Source organism: Sphaeramia orbicularis, chromosome 8 (assembly GCF_902148855.1).
Source record: "Sphaeramia orbicularis chromosome 8, fSphaOr1.1, whole genome shotgun sequence".
NCBI lineage: Eukaryota > Metazoa > Chordata > Actinopteri > Kurtiformes > Apogonidae > Sphaeramia > Sphaeramia orbicularis.
Window position 1 is genome coordinate 51718248 of NC_043964.1, and position 23059 is coordinate 51741306.

General features: G+C 39.9%; 1 protein-coding gene across 1 annotated transcript; it reads left to right on the top strand.

Annotated features, from left to right (window-relative positions):
• Nucleotides 1-8894: 8894 nt before the first annotated feature.
• On the top strand, nucleotides 8895-22248 carry LOC115424723 (NACHT, LRR and PYD domains-containing protein 3-like). The gene is made up of 11 exons (XM_030142126.1): nucleotides 8895-9020; nucleotides 13586-13871; nucleotides 15865-17614; nucleotides 17703-17873; nucleotides 18139-18312; nucleotides 18446-18619; nucleotides 19859-20032; nucleotides 20142-20315; nucleotides 20417-20590; nucleotides 20769-20815; nucleotides 21580-22248. Exons 2-11 carry the CDS (start codon nucleotides 13598-13600, stop codon nucleotides 22113-22115), a joined length of 3648 nt encoding a protein of 1215 aa, XP_029997986.1. The 5' UTR covers nucleotides 8895-9020; nucleotides 13586-13597; the 3' UTR covers nucleotides 22116-22248.
• The last annotated feature ends 811 nt before the right edge of the window (nucleotides 22249-23059 follow it).

Consider the following 23059-nt stretch of genomic DNA (forward strand, 5'->3'; position numbering starts at 1 on the left):
ATACACACAAAAAGCATATAATGCGTACAGATAACAGGCCTTACTGGTTGAACTGGGCTCGGTTTCATATGGAAAATGTCCACATAGATGAGATCAAGTGACTCAGGTGATGTGATGGTCTAAAGCTAAAACCTGGAAGGACTGAGGATGGGAACTCCAGTCCCAGTCAAAGTCCTGGACTTAGTAAATCCACCATCCACCACACCGACCCCCTGTCTGTTCCAGTCCACCAGGAAAAGTCAGAGATAAACACTGAGACTGAACGTCTGTGTGCTTTCAGAGCCGTCCCATGTCAGCAGGATTTACCTGATCAGGTGGATTTGATTCAGTGATTGAATGAACTGTACATGGACTCACACACACAAGTGACACCAGCACTTGTTGGATGACATGTTTGTTCCAGGCCAGTAGGGGGCGCTTCAGACTGAAGCTACGGAAGACAGGATGAGATACACATCCACATCTACGTCCACATCCACATCTACGTCTGTGTGTGAACAGCTGTGTGTTATTCATTACAGCATAAACAGGTTTTATCAGTTTCATGAATGACTGAACAGTGAGCTGCAGTTTGTTGTTATCGCCACTAGAGGACAGTAGAGGACAGCAGCACAGGACTGATCAGTGATCAGTGAAGTCTGGAGTAAAAATATGGAAGTAAATCTGTCTCATCAGATTTTGAATTATAAAAGCCATTGAATTTCTAGCACTGAATTTTTACCCCTGCCAAGTGTAACGGCGGAGGGGATGTTTTCATCTGGGTTTGTCTGTTTGTCTGTCTGTTAGCAAGACAAAAACATTCTGAATATCATATAAACACATGTTTCTCTGTCAAGTTTCTGTTACCGAGTGTGTGTTACAGACCTCGGACAGTGGGGTTGCAACAGCCGAGCCGGTCTCCTGATAGAGAGTCTGCACGGCACTTAAGAACCACCGCACTGGGCTGGTACATCTCCACCACTTTGGCCATAACCTGCACACAGAACACAGCACTGTCATTGTCAAGAGGAGCTCCAAGACCAAAACAGGACCAATGGCCCTGTATCTCACCAGCATGTTCTACCAAGAATCAATAATAAGTGAAGTGAATGTATGAGGTCATAAGGTTCTGTCTCTATGTTCCAGTCCTGTGGTCTGGATGCAAGAGATCAGATCAGACTTTCACTGGAGGAGAACTCAACTTATTCAATCAAAGTCCACATATGACTTCTATCAGTGATCAATAGGAACAATATTGATATCTGTAACCATTTCCATGTTAAAAACTATCAAACTATGGACCATTAGAAGAAAAGTAAAATTTTTAATATTTCAAAAATTTGTCAAAAATGTAAAACTCTAAATTTGTCAGAATTGTCAACTAATTTTGCTGACATTGTCTCGAGGAAACCATGTAAAAATTTAGAAATGAATCAGACTGGTAGTTTTGGAGAAGAAGACTGTTGAAATGTAGACAATGGTGAGCTTGAGTTTGTAGTCGAAGGTCAAAGTCTAAATGTAACTTCCTATCAGTGCTCAACATTAATTATATTGATATCTCTAACCATTTCCATGTTATAAACCATCAAAATATGGAGCTTTATGAGTAAAGGTAAATTTGTAAGATTTTAAAAATTATAATAATTATTATTAGAATTATGAATGTTACGATTAGAAATTCATCTGCCAAGTAGTTTCATCGGAGACGATATTTGAAGAAATTGCTGACGAAGACAAAGATGACGAAGATGAAGTCGGACACAGCGCCTTCACCTAGGCTTGCGCTAGCCTATCGCCATGTCACCATCGGCGATGCATTTTCCTGGTTGGTGAAGTTGTTTTCAACCCGTGTAGCCACAGTGGCGAAGGTATTTTTTAGTAAAATCAACCAACTTACATCTCTGATTGAAAATGTCCAAGTGATAACCAAGGAAAATAACAAATGTGGTCTCCACTACTGAAGAGCGCTGCCGAGAGTGATCAAACTCACCTGAACGTTTCCGATTTTTTATGAATTCACACTGCACACGTCACTTGTGGGAAGTTACCGCTCGTTCATTTCATCATGTACAACATCTATTGAAAGCAAAGGAACTGGTGAAGCAAAGGTTCAGACCTCCACCAGCAGAAGTGAAAACTAAACTTATCACATTTCTCTTTTCTCTTCCTGCTGAAACTTTGCTTTTAAACCTTACCAGCGAAAACGCTGCAATATTAGTATCACATTAGTGTTACCTCTGTCATCTCCATGTTTGTTATTACTGACTTTCTTCTCCTTCTTCTCAAAAAACTTTCCTCTTCTTTGTGGTATTTGTCCAGTATGGCTAATTAAGAGCAGCGCCCCTGGTGGATTAATTGAGAAACGCTCATTCCAACACATTAAATGTCAGTAGCAGCACTTTTTTCCAGTCAGACTAATGACAACGACAATAAAGCACATTTACAAAAGGAACTAAGAACTGGAATGAGATTAACACCTGTGATGATCTACCTATGGACCTGTCCATTGTCAGATAGTTGAAAAGAAGTCAATTATCTGAGATACCTGAGTTTAAATTAGTAATCAGTCCATGTACATTCTAGTCTGGGCAGGAGTACTTTCTAGTCTAAATAAAATAATTTCAAGAGTCCATATCTGTCCATATTTAATTACCAAATGACTTTATGATAAATCATGTCTCGCTGGTAAATTTATTTTATACTGAATTTCATATTGAATCTCATGAACATCAGTGGTCAGAATAACTGTATTTATAAGTTATCATTTATTGTTTTGTTATACATTAGATTAGAAATAAACATAGTTCAGATGAAAATGTTGACTTAAGTTAATTTTTTATGATTTTTTTTTTTTGTATAAAACTGAAGCCATATTGAACATATTTTTAAGCTCAAAATGCACCAGAATGCAGGAAAAAAACTTCAGTTTTCCCAAAATTTCCCGGGGGAACTATGCTCGTCGCTGCGGTCCAGACTGGCAGTGGCTTTTTGTGGCTACACTCATTTTTACTAATGTAGCCACAGTGGCTGTATCTTTCATTTTCCTAGCACAAGCACAGCTTCACAATAGCTCGTGGTCTATCAGTGGTGAGATAAAAACCAGCTTCCAACCCACCAGACCTCATCACCTTGGATTACAAAGCAGCCCAGTGAAACCTTTTATATTGATTTTTATGCATACTGTTTCAGGGTGGCCTGATCATTCTGCTCATGACACAAACTAAAACTGAAGCTAAATCTAGTTGTCAGAAAATTGTTGAATCAGAATGAACACATACAGCTCTGGAAAAAAATCAGAGACCACTGCAATTTCTTGTAAAATCATCATGTGTGCATGTATGACAGCCATTCCATTCCATTCTATTCCATTCCATTCCATTCCATTCCATTCCATTCCTGTGTCTGTTGAATTCCAACACAAACACACCTTATTCTACTGAATAAACACCTGATGAATGTCTTATTTAAGAAGGAGAAGTATAAACACCACTACTGTGGCCATCACTATCTTCTTACAAAAGCCAAAAACAGTACTATTAATACCACAAAAGTAACTGGAATCCAAAAGTAATTATTGAAAACTACTGGACTTCTGCTCTGCCAATGTTCCCAAACTCTGAGGACTGGTTTTTCTATCAGGACAATCCTCCTGGCCTCAGCTAGGACCATAAAGGTGTGGATGACGGACCACCAGATGAAGACCCTGTCATGTCCAGCCCAATCTCCAGACCTGAACCCACTTTGAAAACTTCTGGAGGAACATGGATGGTCCAAGCCATGGAACATGTCTGAGCTTCTAGAATTTCTATGGCAGGAGCTGAATAAAGTCATCCAACAGCAGTGGAGGAGAGCCAAGACACATGAAAGCTGTCATTGAACATCAGGGTTATTCCACCAAATGTAGATGTGTGAACTTTGACCAAGTTCCAACATTAGTATTGTGTTGTTTAGAAATCAGTATGAACTGGTTTTATTTGCATTATTTGAGTCTGAAAACACAGCATCTGTTTGTTATTTGGACCATGTATGATGTTCTGCAAATACATGCTCTAAATAACAATATTGACCTCCGCCAGGAGGTATTGTGATCACTTTGCTTTGTGTGTTTGCATGCGTGTTTATGTGCATGTTTATTTGTTTGTTAGCAAGATAACTCAAAAAGTTATGGACAGATTTTCATTAAATTTTGGTGATGATCGGGGGGTGGGGCAGATCTGTCTTGGTGGAGGTCTGCGCTCTCCGAGTTCTTTTCTTGTTATATTTGGAATTTGGGACAAATGTTGTCGGTAGTTTAGAGAATAAAACATAAATGTTCATTTTACTAAAACACAGACCTATAAATGGGAAAATCAGAGAAAGGGATCATTTTGCAGTGGTCTGTGATTTTTTTCCAGAGCTGTAAATTGAAAATTAAAAAAAAAAAATCATTACAAATTTAGCAAATAAAGTTATAAACAACTTTTTACATGAAAATGCAGTCAATGCCTCTGGCCCTTCTTAAGTGTCAGAATCTGGTGTCATAATATGATGAATAAACATGTTCAACGAACCATTTTTACAACTCACAAAACTGTTTACATTTATTTATAACAACTATCAGGTGTCACAAGACAACATACATCTGATTGGTTGATGTGGGTCACTTTTCCACTGAACATGGTTACATTGTTTTTCTTCTATACAGTCACTTCCCTTAGAGGAACATTTTTACTGTCTCTGCCTGCACCGAACACGTTGACTTCAGAGTATTAAGTAAGTAAGTAAATTTTATTTATAGAGCACTTTTCCCAGACAGAGTCACAAAGTGCTTTATCATTCAAATCAGAATCAAATTACGTTTACAGAGACCCAACAGAATCCTTCAGGAGCAAACACTTGTGATTGGTGACAGTGGCGAGGAAAAACTTCCCTTTAATGGGCAGAAACCTCGAGCAGACCCAGACTCCTGAAGGATGGCTGTCTGCCTTGACCAGTTGGGGTTAAAGAGAGAGAGAGAGAGTAAAGGAGGAGAAAAGAGAGAGCGATAGAGATATAGAGAGACTGGGGGGGATGACACATGGAGTACGTTATGATGAATACATAGAGTGTAATCAGTTTGTGGTGGTCCTGGGTCAGGTGGGAGACTAAAAAGCCTTTTTGAACAGGAGGGTTTTGAGGTGTTTCTTAAAGCTCTCTACAGAGTCCATGGACCGTAGGTGTAGAGGCAGGTCATTCCATAGACGTGGTGCCACAGCTTTAAAAGACCTGTCACCGCGTGTGCTAAAACATTTGCTGAAATGAAGACTCAGCAAGGCTTAATTCATTTCAATACATACAATAATTACAGATAATCAGCTTTATTTTCTACCACTTTTTGTCCCACCAGTTTTGCCCAGAAACTGGTCAACTAAAACAGTAATAAGCCTGTTCCCACAGGTTCACCTCTTCATGTCACACTGTTTTGATGTGTAATGAACATGTTTTCAAACTAAATAAAACTAGGGCTGCAACTAATGACTATTTCAATAGTCGACTAGTCATCGCCTAGTCAGATATGAACTGAAAAAAAAAAAAGGCTCTTCATATTTATTGCATCAAAAAAAAAGCTTTTCTTTCCTTTAACAGGATCATTTAGAATGTCTAACAAAGTTTGTTGAACAGATATTCGATTGAATATTCAATATTGAACAAATACTGCAGCATCAATAAAATAAACATTTTTCCTTAAACAAAAGTGCATGACGCCACCAACGACGTGTCAACAACTAAATTCATCATCATCAACTATTTTTTCTGTTAACTAACCGTTCCAGCTCTAAATAAAACTGCCATTTGTCAAAACTCTTACCATTTAGGTATGATCAAATATTTTTTTCCTCTAACCAATTCTTCCATTGTAAAATAGAGGGTTTAAGGTTTACACTGAATACATTTTAGGATGAAAATGTCAGAGGAACTTCACTTTTGAGAACTTTGTAATTCTTGCAAAAAATAAACGTTAATTTTTTGTCAATTTGTGACGCAGTAGTGTTTGATGTCTTTAATTTAAAAATATTTGAAACTAAATTTTGCTCTTTGAATATGTTTAAAATAGCATTCAGACCTTTACAAATTATGTGGAATATTTGTCTTAAGCTTGTCTGGTTCAAAAGTTATGAATCAAAAAGTAGTGGGCGGTCCATCTGTGACACCCTTGACCTCACCCTAAAGGTATCACAGCTGATCAAAATGACATGAATAGTGACATCCTGTATGCTTTCAGATACAGCCCCCCAGCTCCTACACACACTTTACCTTTACTGTCACGCTTTCAGATGAGTTTGAAAGGAGCTTCCCTGGACACTGATCTGACAGCGAACATCATTGATCAAACATCTTGAGCTGTTCTGTTGTTGGGTCTCACCAGCTGAGCCTCCAGCAGAGTTGGCAGAACTCAAACAAGCCGTCAAACACAGGACAGTCCTCTCCGACGTTGACTGGAAGATTAAAACACACAGCGATTAAGGATGCAAATGCATCAGCTGACCAGGGACAACAGAGGGACGTGAATGTTGTCATAGAGACCAAACTAACATCAGGACCTCCACGTCTATATTTCACAGAATGTCTGACATTCACCCACATCCTGATATGTAGACACTCACTGGTGGTTCATATGAACTAAGCACAACAGTCTGCTTTGGTTTAGTCAAACATGTTTGTTTGCTCATTGGTTATTTAGATTAGGATGTGGGCATGGCAGCCGCCTCATACATTATTACAGCAACAATGGGTCAGTTATTTTCAAGAACAAGCTCTGATGGAGAGGTCAGTGACCCGGATGCATGCAGCCAGTCGAAAAACCCTTAGTATGTGTGATGCTGTTTACATTATGGTTACAGAAAGAATGCAACATAACAGTCTATGACTATCCTGATCACTTATCTGGGTCAGATCACCCACTCACACGGCTTCTCATATCACTGCTATGCTGATGATACCCAGCTCTATCTGGCATTCCCACCTGATGACTCCACAGTCTCAGTGTGAATCTCAAATTGTCTCTCTGACATATCTGCATTGATGAAAGCCCATCACCTTCAGCTGAACCTGTCCAAAACTGAACTGCTGGTCTTCCCAGCTAAGGCAACCAAACAGCATGACATCTCCATCAAAACTGACTCCTTATCTCTGGCTCCTACCAATGTAGCATGAAACTTGGGAGTCATGATTGATAATCACTTGACCTTCACAGATCATGTTGCCTCTGTCACCTGATCATGTCGTTTTACTCTGTTCAATGAAAGATCAGGCCATAGCTAACCTAAGACAGATCAGGCCATTGGCATGTTTCACCTGGACGGAGCAGACAGGCTGTAGACAGGCTGTTTGGACTCCACCACTCTACCGTTGTACACCTTGCTGTGCTGTAGTTGCTTACCACACCACCAGCTCCTCCAACCACCGTCCCAGATCTAGTCGCCTGTGTCTTACAACCGCTGCACAGGACCATGCCAATCATCGGCCCGCCTGCTCCGTCCAGCTTAAAGCATGCCAATGGTCCAATCTCTTCCCAGTGACAGCAGTGGTGTCATTGTGGACAAATGTGTTTTTGCTCCATTTTGGTGTCTTTTTATAGGGAACGGTTGTGCAAAATTGAGCAGAGGTCCAGTTCATCTGTGAGTTTCACTCATGAGCAGACATGGGTGAGGAATACAAAAATACAGTTCTTATTGATAATCCAAATCAATCAGCCAGAACCAGGAAAACAATCATTTCATTTTGAATCAGAATAGTACTGAACTCATTGTAGTTTGCAATTTAGCAATAACTGTCATATTTCTGAAAAAATTGAGAAAATGAAAATGGTGTGGTTTTTTTTCCTTGAGTGTACATTATGTGTTTTTAAAAGGCTTATTCACAAACACATCTTACTAATATCAATTAGTGATATTTACTAGCTAATGAAAAGTTCCATCTGCAGCCACTGGGTATTTGCAAACAGTTCAAAAATAAATGCTGAAGCAAACATTAAAAAGTGAAAAAAAAAAAAAGTTGCCTAGAAACAAAATAAGAAATATACCAAACATGTGTCACATTATTAGACTTAATACAAGGGACTAAACTACATTTTATCTAACAATGTAGCTGCTTTCAAAACATGCAATACATAAAATTACAACTAAATACATTACTTGGAACCTTTTCAAAATTATTTTAATGAAGACATGAACTTGTAAATTTATGAGCCCCAGTAAATCCTGCATGACAGGATGAAGTGAAGTGGGACACTGGATAGTAGTCTGATACTAATGATGGACATGGGAGTTAATAGTTGTATATATCTGTATTTCACAAAGATGCAACTTACATAACTGTAAAACGCTGTATAATAGTCTGATATTAGATAATGCTGGATATGTTGATTAACAGTTGCATATGTCGGTTTAGTTCACACAGATGTAAATTACATGATGTTAAAACACTATAATACACTTTCTAAAACTTGCGTGAAAAAAAACTAGAATGTTTTCTATCTCGTACCCTGACAGCATGTTTCCGGAAGGACGTGTTTCTCATGGGGCACTAAAGTGTAGTGTTATATTGTTTTACAAAGTCACAGCTTACCATGGAGTAAAACAAATGCAGTTCCTCTCCTCTTCTTCTCTGCTGCAGCCGCGTGAGTGTCAGAGCTCTGTGTGTGTGTGAGGGGCAGGGGGAGGGGCAGGGGGAGGGGCCAGGCATTGGGGCAGGCAGTGTGCAGCACTCACACACACGCACGTGCGCGCGCACACACACACACACACACACACACACTGAAACTGAAAACACTTAGGGACATGCGCATGCTCAGTAGCGCTACGGAGTTCCACTCAACAGGTAGTGTGTCTCAACAGGACTCCTGAACACTGAGTGTAATCTGCAAATACAAGGAGAGAAGAAGAAGGACAGGTAGTTGTGGACCCAGTGTGCTCAGGTGGTCTTCCACTCAGGCTTCTGTTCTCCTTCTCAGAGGCAGTTTGTGAAGAGGAATGCATGGCTCCTGTGTTCACTCTTAAGAGCGTTTCACCTGTGCTTTTCAGGTTAGTACACTTTGAAACCCACACTAAAGGAACAGTTAAAGTTAGATGTTTGGTGGCTGAAATGTGGTAGACTTTGTTTATGTAACTGAAGTTTTTAATGACATTCATTTCAGAGGTCACCACATGGTTGTCTTTAAAATGGCAGATGCTGCTGTAACAGGCACAGACTGTACTCTTCTCTCCAACTCCTGAACACATAAAAGATTATTTTACTTTTATTCTTGCAATTTTGCACTTGTTCAAACTTCAAGTGATGTGTACTTCGTACAGTGTTTTCAAAGGTTGAGCAAAGGTTTAATTCAAAGAAAAAGTTTTTTCCATGTGAAGGATGTGTTTAGTAGTTTTTGTAATTGTACATTTAGTATTTTGTATTAAATTAACATTTCTGGTGAAGAGTGTTTGCTGTTCCAATGAGACTACAGCCTTAAAATTACTAAGAGCACTTTGAGATGAAAGTATTGTTGTTTTCAGTCAAACATAAAACATAGACGTGGGTTTCAGCTTTCGTTTTTTTAAGAAACTTGGCGGCAGCGTCACTCGAATCACACCAACACATGCCTCACATCCTGCTTCTACCACACCCTGGTAAGGATAATGTTAGACAGCCATCTAGTGGTGGAACTGTATACTGACCCAAATTACTCATGTCAGCACATCCCCCTTTTACATGAAAACTGAATAATACCACTAATAGGCACTCATAGGTTGTACACAAACATCTAAAGCAGGGGTCACCAACCCTGGTCCTCGAGATGTACTATCCTGCATGTTTTAGATGTTTCCCTCTTCCAGCACACCTGACAGTTGTTATCAGGCTTCTTCAGACCTTGATGATAGGCTGATCATTTGAATCAGGTGTGTTGGAAGAGCAATACATCTAAAACATGCAGGAGAGTAGATCCCTAGGACCAGGGTTGGTGACCCCTAATCTAAAGGGACATTATTACCAGATGTTTACACATGAACCACTTTGGACATTCAACTCTGCATTAACTGTGTTTTTAGTGTAACCAACAACATTTGTGTTTTGTTGCTTAACTTATGTAAACTCATGTAAATATTGAGTCTATCAGGTGGTTAGGGATGTAACGATAGGAAAATTTCATATCACGGTTATTGTGACCAAAATTATCACCGTTATCATTATTATCGTGATATTGTTGTAATGTGTTCAAAATGTTCAAAAAGTACTTATACACACACTGAAATAATGTAACCAAGTTGTATTTAAAAAAAAACAACTAATAAGTAACACACACAATGTACTTTCTGTTGGCAGAAACATTAAAATATTGACATGTCAACATCAAACATACAAATGCACATTAAAGATAGCACCTTATGGACATATCAAATATCTGCACCAGGACTAGGAACTGATAGGATTTTATTAATATCAGTGCCATTGTCCATTCTGCTTACCAGTCGAATTCCTTAACAATTCTCTTATTGATTACTGAGTGTGTTTTTGAGTAGTTGGACAGGTCACAGTGGAGCTTGTTTGACTATTTTCCATGTCAAATCATTCACGGTGTCACACATACACCATTATACACACAAACAGAAAGGGAAACACAATCATATTTTCCTGAACTGTTTAATAAACAAATATAAATATTCTGCAAGAATGAGGATTTTAAAACATGTTAAGGTGATCTGATCCAGACTGGTCAGTGGTGATCTGATTCAGACTGGTCAGTGGTGATCTGATTCAGACTGGTCAGTGGTGATCTGATTCAGACTGGTCAGTGGTTCACTCCTGGTGAGAGACAGACAAACTACAACAGTGTCCTCTGGTCCAGTTCCTCTGGAGGTCAGTCAGTGGATTTCCTGTTGAATGTCCTTCACTTCATAAACCCTCCTCCCCTTTGGTTTCTACACACATCATGTGTCTTTGTACAGTTGAAGCTCACTGGTTTGGGCCCCATTTGAATTGGCAAGAGTTAACACTAGCGCAGACCCGGTCTGTGCGCGCGCACACGCTCGAACGAACCGGGTCCGTGCACCCGCTTGCTTGGAGGGATCGGGTCTGCGCTCCTACGGACCAGGTCCGTGCGCTCGCTCGCTCTGACGGACCCGGGCCCGTGCACACGTGCTCGGACGGACCGGGTCCTTTGCAGGAGCCCATTGTCCCATTATCTGTCCGTGCAGATGCCTTCCACCATGTTTTCAGAGGCCAAACATTGCAAACTGCACACGCACGCCTGGAGTGCATCTGTTTCTCCAGGAAATGAGCAGTATCACCGTGATTTTCAAAGTGCGGTAATCGAACACGGTTATCATGATAATTACAATTTAAACTGTAATACGAACTGTCGGAAATTGTACTGCTGTTTATCATTATACCGGTAATCGTTACATCCCTACAGGTGGTTTGACAGTGCGTCCTGATGTTCTGAACACAGGTGATTGACTTTGCTCAACACTGTCCTTAAAGGTGGGGTACGATATCTTAGAAAAACACTTGTAGCAGCTACATTTTGAAAATACTCAATTCAAAAGTCCAAACCCCTTTCTTCAGACATCCCCCTGAAGCCACGCCTCCAGAGTACTGGCACGTGCAATGCTTGTTCCCGAGGGTTCACGAGCGCCGCACAGCAACAATTCACCGGCTCCGACCCCAGCTCTGGTTCCGATCCTGATCCATTCACACCTCATTCAGTCTCCTCCAACCCCCCTGCTCTTCCAGAACAGCCCCAGTTCAGACCTATCTGACTAACGTTACATTTACTGCAGATTTATGTTCATGACTAAACAGTTTGCAGGTGAACTTTCCATCCTAATATAACTAATATAGCCAAGCTCTGGCTCTGGCTTCACTTCCTGTACTAGCGCTTCCAGCCTCTGAGAACGCACGATTCATGCACGAAGAGGGGTACGCACAGAGGGGGGAGGGACAAATGGCAGTTGAGTTTGATAGACATATCACCGTTCAGTCATTTTGATAGGGCACTCAAAATGATTGGATGGTGTTTTTTCAGTCCTGTCCGTTCCACAGGTGACTACATTTTTTTTATTTTTGTGTTAGAGCATTTAATTAATTCGATGTAATCAGGGTGTGAAGGGGATTTTAAGCGCTATAGTAAAAAATGCTCCAGGAAAACATCTCGTACCCCACCTTTAACAGGTGAGGTTGGTTCAGGCGTTGTGTTCTGGTAGTCCTCACACTGTCTGTGCTGTGTTCTTATTGTCTCTTGTGTACACAGTAAACTCTTCTGGTTTCTCTTTAGTATCAGTTCTTCTTCAGTTTGCACTCTGTATGATCTCGGCTTCAGTTCCTCCAGTACAGCTGCTTTCTTTGCCCAGATGTTTGTATCTTCCACTCTGACTGTGTCATTGGGTGCAAGTGGTTTTCAGCTTTTGGCAGACTTGTCGTAGTTTACTTTTTGTCTCTTTTGCAACCATTTCATTTAGTCTTTCACTTGTTTGTATTTCTTAGTACTTGTAAAAGGACCAGTGGTCCGTAGTTGCCTTCCCATTAGTAGCTCTGCAGGAGATTTACCATGTTCTACTGGTGAAGTTCTGTAACTCAGTAGTGCCAAATAAGAATGTGCCTTACTGTCTTGTGCTTTTTTCAGTAACTGTTTAAGGGTCAAAACACAGTAATGGTGCCTGGGGTGAAAATTTTTTGTTTCACTGAAATTTAAAATTGTTACATCATTGTAGAAAACAACTCAAATTTTCAGATAATGCAAGTTTCATCAATATACACCCACTACTTTATCTGTGAGACACTGGGAAACATAAGGGGATAAAAAATTACCTCTGATGGGACACATGGTCATATTGGCCTAGGTCAGAAATTAGGGTTGTTTTTTTTTTGTTTTTTTTTCATGTTTTTATTTTTCAAATATGTTGAACTAATTAAAAGTAATAGTATAACATAGAAAACTGCCACCTAACACTAATATTGTGGAATAATTATTTAGTATTGTGGGCGGTGTGTCCCGTCACAGATATTTGACTTTGAAAAGTTTTCATATTTTCCACAACTGTTCAGTTGTATCTATAAAACTTGTAATCCTCTTTTTATTAACGATATGTAATAATTAAAACTACAAGTTAAAAAATTAAAGTCATTTACAGGGAAACTATTGCCACATTTCTATTATTATCTCTGATGGGATATTTTCTGACAAATCTGAATGACTAGATAATGTGCGTAGAACTAAAATAGAAAAGAGGTTTTGGAAAATGGTTATTCTTAATTTTTTTAAACTTGAATGTTTTATTATGTATTCTGTCCAGAGGGGGAATGTGAGAGCGAATGAATAACGGGTGAATATTGTAAAGTGCTTTGGGTGTCTAGAAAAGCACTACAGAAATCCAATCCATAATAATAATAATAATAATAATAATAATACTTTTTTTTCTGTTTTTACTTGGCTACAACATGATTATCCAGTGTTACTGATCTGATTACGTCGGCCACAAAAGGTTGAAATATATTGATGAAAAACAAAGTCAATGAATGTTTAATTGTGATTTCTTTTATAAATTGATAATACTTAGCATTTATTGATGGCCATGTTCTATGAGTTGTTTTGATGATGTTTTTATTTCAGTGTGCAGTAACCATGGTGACGCCAGTGGAGCTCCTGGATACTTTGGAGGATTTGACAGAAGGAGACTTTAAGAAGTTCAAATGGTTCCTGCAGCAGGCTGAGATCTTGGAGGGCTTCCCTGCAGTCCCAAAGAGCCAGTTAGAGAACGCAGACCGGCTGGACACAGTGGACCAGATCTTAGACACCTACCAGGACCATGCAGTGGAGGTGATCATAAAGGTGTTAAAGAAGATCAACAAGAATGATTTGGTCAAACGTCTGACGAATGTCAACTCAGCCTCCAAAGGTGAGTTTAGGAAAAGAAAAGAAATATCATAACTAAATAGTAAATAGAACAGCCCCCCCCCCCCCCACCCCACCCCCCAGGAGGTACTTGAAACTGTTTTGGAAAAATACAATAAATAAGTCATCATGTACTGAATACACAATAAATAATGAGAATTAATGCTGAAATGAAACACAATAAATACGTTCATATAATAAACCTGACACAACTGACTATATTTTATTTCAATATTTTTAAAAACCTGGAAGCCTCCTCTAAGCATTGGTAACATTTGAAAAACAATTCTATTTTATATTATTCAACATGAGTTGATTTGAGTAATTAAGTAATTTTTTTGTTTTTTGATTAAAGCTTCATTTTTTCATTAATGACCAATTAATTTATTTTTCTTATCAATGAAAGAGGACACTTTTCAGTTTATATTTGATCACAAAATATACGTATAAAGATTTGTTATTTTTAATATATTACATAAATATATGTTGTTTGTTGACAAAGATTTGAAAGTATAAACAGACACCTTTGGCCCAGGAACAAATTTTGCCTAATTTTTCTCAATTAAAAATGCTGAAGCAAGAGTTGGAGGTACTTGGATAAAATATATATATTTCAGGGGGTACTCCACTGTAAAAAGTTTAAGAACCACTGTCATACCCTCAGCAGCGATGGTGCGTTCCCAGAGGCCTTGCTTATGCAGCTCAACAATCCGACCATGTTCAGAGAGAGGAAGCTTTTGAGCCTTTGCATCAGGAGGTCGTAACAGTAGAAATACCTGACAGAAAATGACATTGAATCCACATTTTTGCGCAGATTTTGCCTTTTAAAGGTTATGGTCTTCTTAAGATCCAGGAGTGTGCCAATGCCAGTCAGCATTCCTAAGTAGCAAAACCTTTAGTAGGTGGTTGCAGTGATTAAGGTGCCCCTAAGTTTGCCCACACTTTGTCTTTTTTTTTGTTTTAGCCTTTCCCAAAACCTTTTTCCATCACCTTTACCAAGTGGTTAGAACACTTAAACCTAACGAAATAAAACCAACAAACTTGATTCAATTGATAAGCCTGTCATCAAGCTCTGCAGAAGTCTGATAACGACTGTCAGGTGTGCTGGAAGACGGAAACACCTAAAACATGCAGGATAGTAGCTCTCCAGGACCAGGATTCATGACCACTGGACTACACCATGACCTCCTAACCTCTGACAGTATGTGATGTAGTGTTGTAGTCAAGACCGGCAAGACCGAGACTAAGACACTGCCAAGAATGGAGGGTGTCGAGACCAAGACACGACTGAGTCCAAATGAGTTGAGCTCGTGACAAGACCGAAACCACAATAAATTGGTCTTGAGACCTGTCGCAAGAACTACCTCACTGGTGGACAGTGGAGGGCCGGCATTGTCCGTTGAGAAAATATATACAATGTCACGTTTTTAAAATAGATGCGTTTGAAGAGGGCGCGTAATAAATAATGATATTATTCTGTGATGATGTGGATTTGTACAAATCCTATCAAGACCGCTATGTCTGAGACCATGACAAGACCAAGACCAAAGAGAGTCGAGACCAAGACAAGACCGAGACCAAATGAGTTGAGTCTGTGACAAGACCAAGACCACAAAAAATTGGTCTCAAGACTGGTCTAGAGAACTACATCACTAAAGTGATGTGATGGGAGTGCAAATATGTTGCTATACTTGATTGACAGATGGTAATCTCTGTTCAACTAGTGTGTAGATATACCTGATTAAACAATAAACTGCTGCCTTATTGGAGGTGGATGTGACAGTGCTCAGTGGAACTCAGAGTTGTAAGGTCATGGAAATGACCTTTTAAATGAAACTTCTTAACTCATTCCCTCCAGACATAGAAGGGAATACCATGTTCCACTGATTTTTAGTTTTCATTCGGTTTGACTAGTCTTTTATAAACTTGTACCATCTGGTCAACACCATGAAGATGACAGTGGCAGTTTCTTCATGCTGTGTCTTGTTCTCTTTCAGAGATGCTGGCCATTTGCCAACGTAAACTCAAGCTCACCCTGAGGAGGAAGTTACAGCATTTGTTAAAGCCAGCCAATAAATTAGGGAAGCAGTTGTTTATGAACGGGCTTTACACCGAGCTTGACATCACAGAGGAGAAATTTGAATATGTCAACGATAAACAAAAATCAACACAAACAGGTAACGCAATGGATGACTTTTTAAAATCTTCTCAAGATGTTCTAGTCAGGACATTAATGACTAAAGGACAGGTTGGTAGTGGGAAAACAGTCCTGACACAGAAAATGGTCCTCGATTGGACTGAAGACAAAGTCGGTGATAATATACAGTTTGTATTTCCATTCACCTTCCAAGAGTTGAGTTTACTTCAAGACAAGAAATACAGCTGGGTGGAACTCCTTCATTACTTCTTTACTGATACAAAAGAATTAGGAATCTGCAGCTTTGATGACCTCCAGATTTTGTTCATTTTTGATGGCCTTGATGAGTGCCAGCTTCCTCTGGACTTTGACAACAATGAGATCCTGAATGATGTTACTGAGTCCGCTACAGTGGATGTGCTGCTGACAAACCTCATCATGGGAAAACTGCTTCCTTCTGCTCGACTCTGGATAACCACAACTCCCGAGGGAGTCGATCAGATTCCCCACCAATACATACACAAGGTCACAGAAGTAAGAGGGTTCACTGATTCGAAGAAAGATGAGTATTTTAGAAAGAGATACAGAAACAAGGAGCTGGCTAGCAGAGTCATCTCCCACATCAAGGCATCACGAAGTCTCCGCATCAGGTGCCACAGCCCAGTTTTCTGTTGGATCTCTGCAACAGTGCTAGAAGATGCATTACAGTCAACTGAGAGAGCCAAGCTCCCCAAGACCCTGACAGAGATGTATACACACTTCCTGGTGGTTCTGTCCAAACTGGCAAATGTTAAACATGATGGCAGAACCCAGACAACTTCGCTTCTGAACGCAGAAACGTCCACAATGATAATGTCTCTGGGAAAACTAGCATTCAAACATCTGCTCAAAGGCAAACGGATCTTCAGTGAAGCAGACCTGATAGAGTGTGACATTGATATGAACTTAGTCCCAACATACTCAGGACTGTTCATACAGATGTTTAGTGAGGAGAATAGGCTGTGCCAGGGCAAACTGTACAGTTTTGTCCATTCCAGTGTTCAGGAGTTTCTGGCTGCTGTTCATGTCGTTGTGTCATTCATCAACTCTGGTGTCAACCTCTTGTCTGAAGAGCAGTTAAACTCTCAACCGTCCCCAGTCACGATGGATGGATGTGAAGTAAAAAACATCCACCAGAGTGCAGTGCACATAGTGTTACAAAGTCCAAATGGACACTTGGACTTGTTCCTCCGTTTCATCATTGGTCTCTCACTGCAAACTAACGAAACACTCCTGAAAGAGCTCCTGAAACTATCAGGAAGAAGCTTAGAGAGCACACATGAGACAGTCCAGCACATCAAGGCTTGTCTGAGGGAAAGTCCCTCTCCAGAGAGGTGCATCAGTCTTTTTCACTGTCTGAATGAACTGAATGAGCCTTCTGTGGTAGATGAGGTCCAGCAGTACCTGACCACCTCCACCAAACAGCCCTCACCTGCTCAGTGGTCAGCTCTGGTGTTTGTCTTATTAACATCACAGAGTGACCTAAGAGTGTTTGACCTGAAGAAATACTCCACCTCAGAGGAAGCGCTCCTCAGGTTGATGCCAGTGGTTGAAGCCTCACATCAATGTTTGTAAGTATCAACTGTTAGAGACCATATTAGATACTGTAAATGTTTTACTTTCAGACTTTCATGACTGGTGTAAATGTTTCATTTTCAGGCTGACTGGCTGTAATCTGTCAGACAGAGTTTGGGCAACCCTGGCCACAGCTTTCAGTTCACCATTCTCTAATTTGAGAGTACTAGACCTGAGTGATACCAATGTGTGTTCTGGAATCGGATACCTTTCCGCTGGCCTGAAGAATCCACAATGTAAACTAGAAACTCTCAGGTCTGCCTGCTTTATTGGTACTTTTCTTTATTGTCATCAGTTATGAATAAATTAATACTGACTTTGTGTTGAGTAGAACAGACACAATCCTATCAAACAGAAATTATGGTGTTAGATAATGAACATTTTTCATAAATGACTTGTTAAATCCATGCATGTTACTACTGGTATTGTAAGCATGTTTATGTGTTCACATGTAGCTCGAAACACTCCTGTGTCTGACTACAGCCTCCATTTGTACATTTAATCATTTATTCTTCCACAGGCTGATTGGCTATTACATGAGAACCATCAATTGTGAAGATCTGTCTTTGGCTCTAAGTAGTGAGTCATCTAGTCTTAGAGAATTGGATCTGAGTTACAATGGAATTGGCTCTTGTGGAATAAAGGACCTCTCTAAAGGACTGAGGAGTCCACACTGTCGACTTGAAACACTGCGGTGAGCTGACCAAATACAAATACTGGATATGTAAACGCTGACTGAATGCTTCTCTATTTCATTGGCTATACAGCACCCCCAGCAGTTTGAATGTTTGATTGATTTGTTTGTTTGTTTTTAATCAATTTTATAGGTTGATTTCCTGTTTTCTGACATGGGAATCTTGTGATGAAATGGCATGTTTCCTCAGTTCTCAGTATTCCAGTTTGAAAAAACTGGATCTGAGTTTGAACAACCTGGGTTACTCAGGAGAGATGTTATTCTGTTCCGGATTGAAGAGTCCACATTGTAAACTAGAAACACTCAGGTCAGATGATTTCTGGATTTATTTATTTATTGAAACATCTACTGGTGACCAAAAGCATCTAATGATGTAAAATGTTTAATAACTTTTGATTCACTAATCCTATTAATATGCTGAAATAATTCAGATAAAATGCAGGTTGTCAACTTTTTAAAGGCATCACGTGTCATTTTTGGACATTTAGAGGCTCCGTAGTGGACATGGAAACACCGTCATGTAGTTTGACAAATGACAGTGGCTGTAGGCATTGGAAACTTTCTTTCTAGCGCACACCTGCAGTCATCCCTTATGACTGTTTGACCACTATCAGAGATTGGTTTGCCAATTGCCGTGACGGAAATCATAATAAAACAGAACAAATGTTATGTGACCAAATAAATTTGCCACTTGTGTCGATCAGTTGACGGGTCACTTTCACTCAGACATCACCCACTGCTAAAATCCTCATATCTCATATTTTATGTGTGTGTGTGTGTGTGTGTTTCTTGGGCATCACACAAAATCCATACAGAGCTGATGGCTGCAGTTTGGCATACCTCTGTATTTTTGGTCTAGGAACAGACTAGCAAAACAGCAAGTTGATAGGACCAATATTTTGGGAGATATTAGTAATTTTGGAACACAGTAGCCTTACAATCACGTTGCTATTCCCAAAATCACATGAACACTTTGGCGGTGACTGCTGGACAAATGTGGGACAGCATGTGTGAATACACAACAATTATCTGTGCTGGGGGACCAGGACTTGGCCCCTCAGGGTCAGGATGTGGATTTTAACAACACCCCCTGTTCACTTCCCACCCTCAGTATTGACACTGATGAAGTCCAGGATCTAGAACCTGTGGTTCCCCAAGGGTCAATGTGCTCCTTATCTTTAACTGTTCTTTGTCCTACTCCTATTTCCCTTTGCTTCAAAATACTGTGAAAAATCAGACACATAATAGTAGTTCTTCGTACAAAGTACTTCCTCATTCTGGTTTCAAACTCATTTTTTTTCTTATTGACGGTACGGTAACTCCTACTACACCTGCCTTAGTCAATCTGATTGAATTAGTTCACAATTAGTCCCACATCGGTGCATATGTGTGTATGTATGTCTGTATATGTAAGCCCAAGTTTACAAAAGACCTTTGTTCCTTCACTATTTTAAAATGTGTACATTACCTAAAATGCAACAGAAATAGAAGAGGTTAAGTACTTCTCCTCAAATGTTTTTCTTTTTTTCCCAAAAATATTCAACAGGCTTAGCATTTGTAACTTGACTGAAAAAAGCTGCGAAATTCTGGCCTCGGTTCTCTCCTCGGACTCCTCCAGCTTGAAGGTGTTGGACTTGAGTAATAACAACCTGCAGGATTCAGGTGTGAAGCACCTTCTTACTGCCATAGAACATCCAAAATGCAAACTGGATAGTCTGAGGTGAGCGAAGGGGTATATTTTGTATCCTAAAAGCCAGTATTTTTTATGTAAACAGTTTTGCAGATGCTCTGTTGAATTTTATTCACCATCATGAATAATTATCATGCAGGTTGGGTGACTGTAAGCTGTCAGAGGGAAGCTGTGAAGACTTCGGGTCTGCTCTGAGCTCTCAGACATGTCATTTGAGAGAGTTGGAGATGAACAATAATGACCTGAGAGACTCAGGAGTGAGGCTCCTCTGTGCAGGACTCAAGAGTCCACATTGTAGACTGGAAACTCTTGGGTTAGTACACTTTATATTTTCCCTTATTTCTCCATAGGTTCATCATTCCCATGAAGAATCTAAAGCTATGTGTTCAAATAAACCATACTGTCCATTCACAGGTTGTCAGGCTGTATGGTTACAGAAGATGGATGCACTTCTCTGAGCTCAGCGTTAAGCACCAATCCTTCTCATCTCAGAGAGCTGGATCTAAGCTACAACCATCCAGGAGGCACTGGACTGACGGTGTTGTCTGCTGGATTAGACGACCCACTGTGGGCGCTGACCACTCTCAGGTATGTGTTTAGCCTTAGAAAGGATTTCAGACCGAGAAAAATAACTGTCCAAACTGTACATATGACAAGTCAAATATTAAAGCAGGTGAAAATAGCGAACAGAACAATTGAAGGATAGTCTGTCCATCTTATTTCACAGTCAGAGACTATACCATCCTCTGTACTTCTGTTCTTTCAGAGTAGACCATGGTGGAGTGAACAGGATAAAGCCTGATGTCCGGAAATGTAAGTTTATGGAAGTGATGATGATGATGATGATTACTTTCCTTGTCCTTCGAAGAGAGCGGACGTGTTTTTCTGAGCTCTGCTATCTGCTGCTTTTTTCCTGCCTCCCCCACTCTGCTTTGGCCTTGCAGTGTCTCGTCTGACTTACTTTACTTTTGAATCTCTGCTTGTTGAGCTCTCGAACAGCAAATATGGAATTGATCAACTGGTCACTCAGGGCAATTGACACGATTTTTTCATCAAGGAAGAATGGTCTTGGGGAGCCCGCCTGCCCTGATGGGACAGTTGCAGCCGGATCCACCAAGTGGAGGGTGGTCTGTCTCTCTGCTCTGTCGGTGGAGGATATTTACCTATTTGGATGTATGATAGTGGGACACCTTCTGATTGGTCTTGGAATGGACCTGATCTATGCTGTGTGCTGTGTGTACATTAATGAGAAAAAAAACTGAAGTTAAATGATTTTAGCAAATGGCTGCAATATAACAAAGAGTGAAAAATTTAAGGGGCACTGAATACTTTCCGTACCTACTGTATGTCAAAGATAAACAATAAAAATGATTTGATCACATTAGTAGGTTACCCTTGTGGCTAAAAATGCCCCATTGACTTTGATTATAAGCACATTTATTAAAAAGCCAAGAATGGACAAAATAAACACTGGCTCTAAAAGGGACTTCTGTGGTTTTAGCGACCACTAGATAGGACTAAATATTACACACTGGAATGTTTTTAAGTGACTGCGTTGTGTTTGTACCTTCCATCAGATGCCTGTAAACTCGAACTGGACCCGAACACAGCACACAGAGACCTGCTGCTATCCAACAACAACACACAAGTGGACTATGTGAAAACACCACAGCTGTACCCATATCACCCCGAGAGATTTATCGAGTGTAGTCAGGTGATGTGTACCACTGGGCTGACTGGTCGCTGTTACTGGGAAGTTGAGTACAAGGAAACCACAGGTATAGCTCTGACTTATCAAGGAATCAGCAGGAGAGATTATTCTGACATGTGCATATTTGGAGGGAATGACAAATCTTGGAAGTTTCACTGCAGTAGAAGTAGTTTTCTTTCTGTTTACCACAATAATAATCAGACAGACGTACGCAGTGATATGAAAGAGACAAACAGAGTAGGAGTGTATCTGGACTGGCCTGCTGGCACTGTGTCACTTTACAGAGTGTGTTCTGACACTTTAACGCACCTCCACACCATCTGCACCACATTCACTGAACCACTCTACCCGGGGTTCGAAGTTAATAATAGGATGGGTGCAAGAGTGTCCCTCTGCCAATAAGAAAGTGACAGTGAAGCACAAGGTCAACGAGAAAAGCACTTGGAGAGATCAGCCCCCCCCATCAATCACCACCAAAATTTAATCATTTGTTTCTTCTGCCAGTCTCAACATTTCCTGAAAATTTCATGAAAATCCCTCCATAACTTTTTGAGTTATCTTGCTAACAGACAAACAAACAGACAAACCATGATGAAAACATCACCTCCTTGGCAGAGGTAAAAATACCAGCAGCTTTTAAAGCCTGTAAAACCTGACCCATCAAAAACTAGCCACAAAATTCTAATGTTCTGGAATTGAAATGTTTATTAGACCTTTTAACAATATCCAAACAAAACATTTTGTTTACTGTTTTTGTGACACATTTGATATGTTGGCCGTTTTTATAAAGCACTTTATATACCTGCAGCATCAAATTTGATAATAATGATGGATTAGATTTCTATTGAGCTTTTCAAGGCACCCAAAGCGCTTTACATTATTAACTCCACTAATTGTAACGGCGGCGGTTATGTTTTCATTGGGGTTTGTCTGTCTGTCTGTCTGTTAGCAAGATAACTCAAAAAGTTATGGACAGATTTTCATGAAATTTTCAGGAAATGTTGATCCTTACGGAAGAGTATTGCATTCACACACAAAATAAATTCAGCTCTGTTTTTCAAAATTATCTAGATAATTATCTTGTAATTACAAGAAAAAATAAGTAAAAAAAAAAAAAAATTGGCTCTGTTTTTCTGAATTAATGCGATAATTATCTTGTTAATTTGGAAAAACCGAGCCGAATTTATTTTTTGTGTGAATGCAATACGCTTCCATAGATACTGGCACAAGGAACAAATGATTAAATTTTGGTGGTGATGGAGGGGGGGGGGGGGGCAGATTTTTTTGTTTGTTCGTCTGTCTGTTAGCAAGACAACTCAAAAAGTTATTGAAGGATTTGGGGGGGC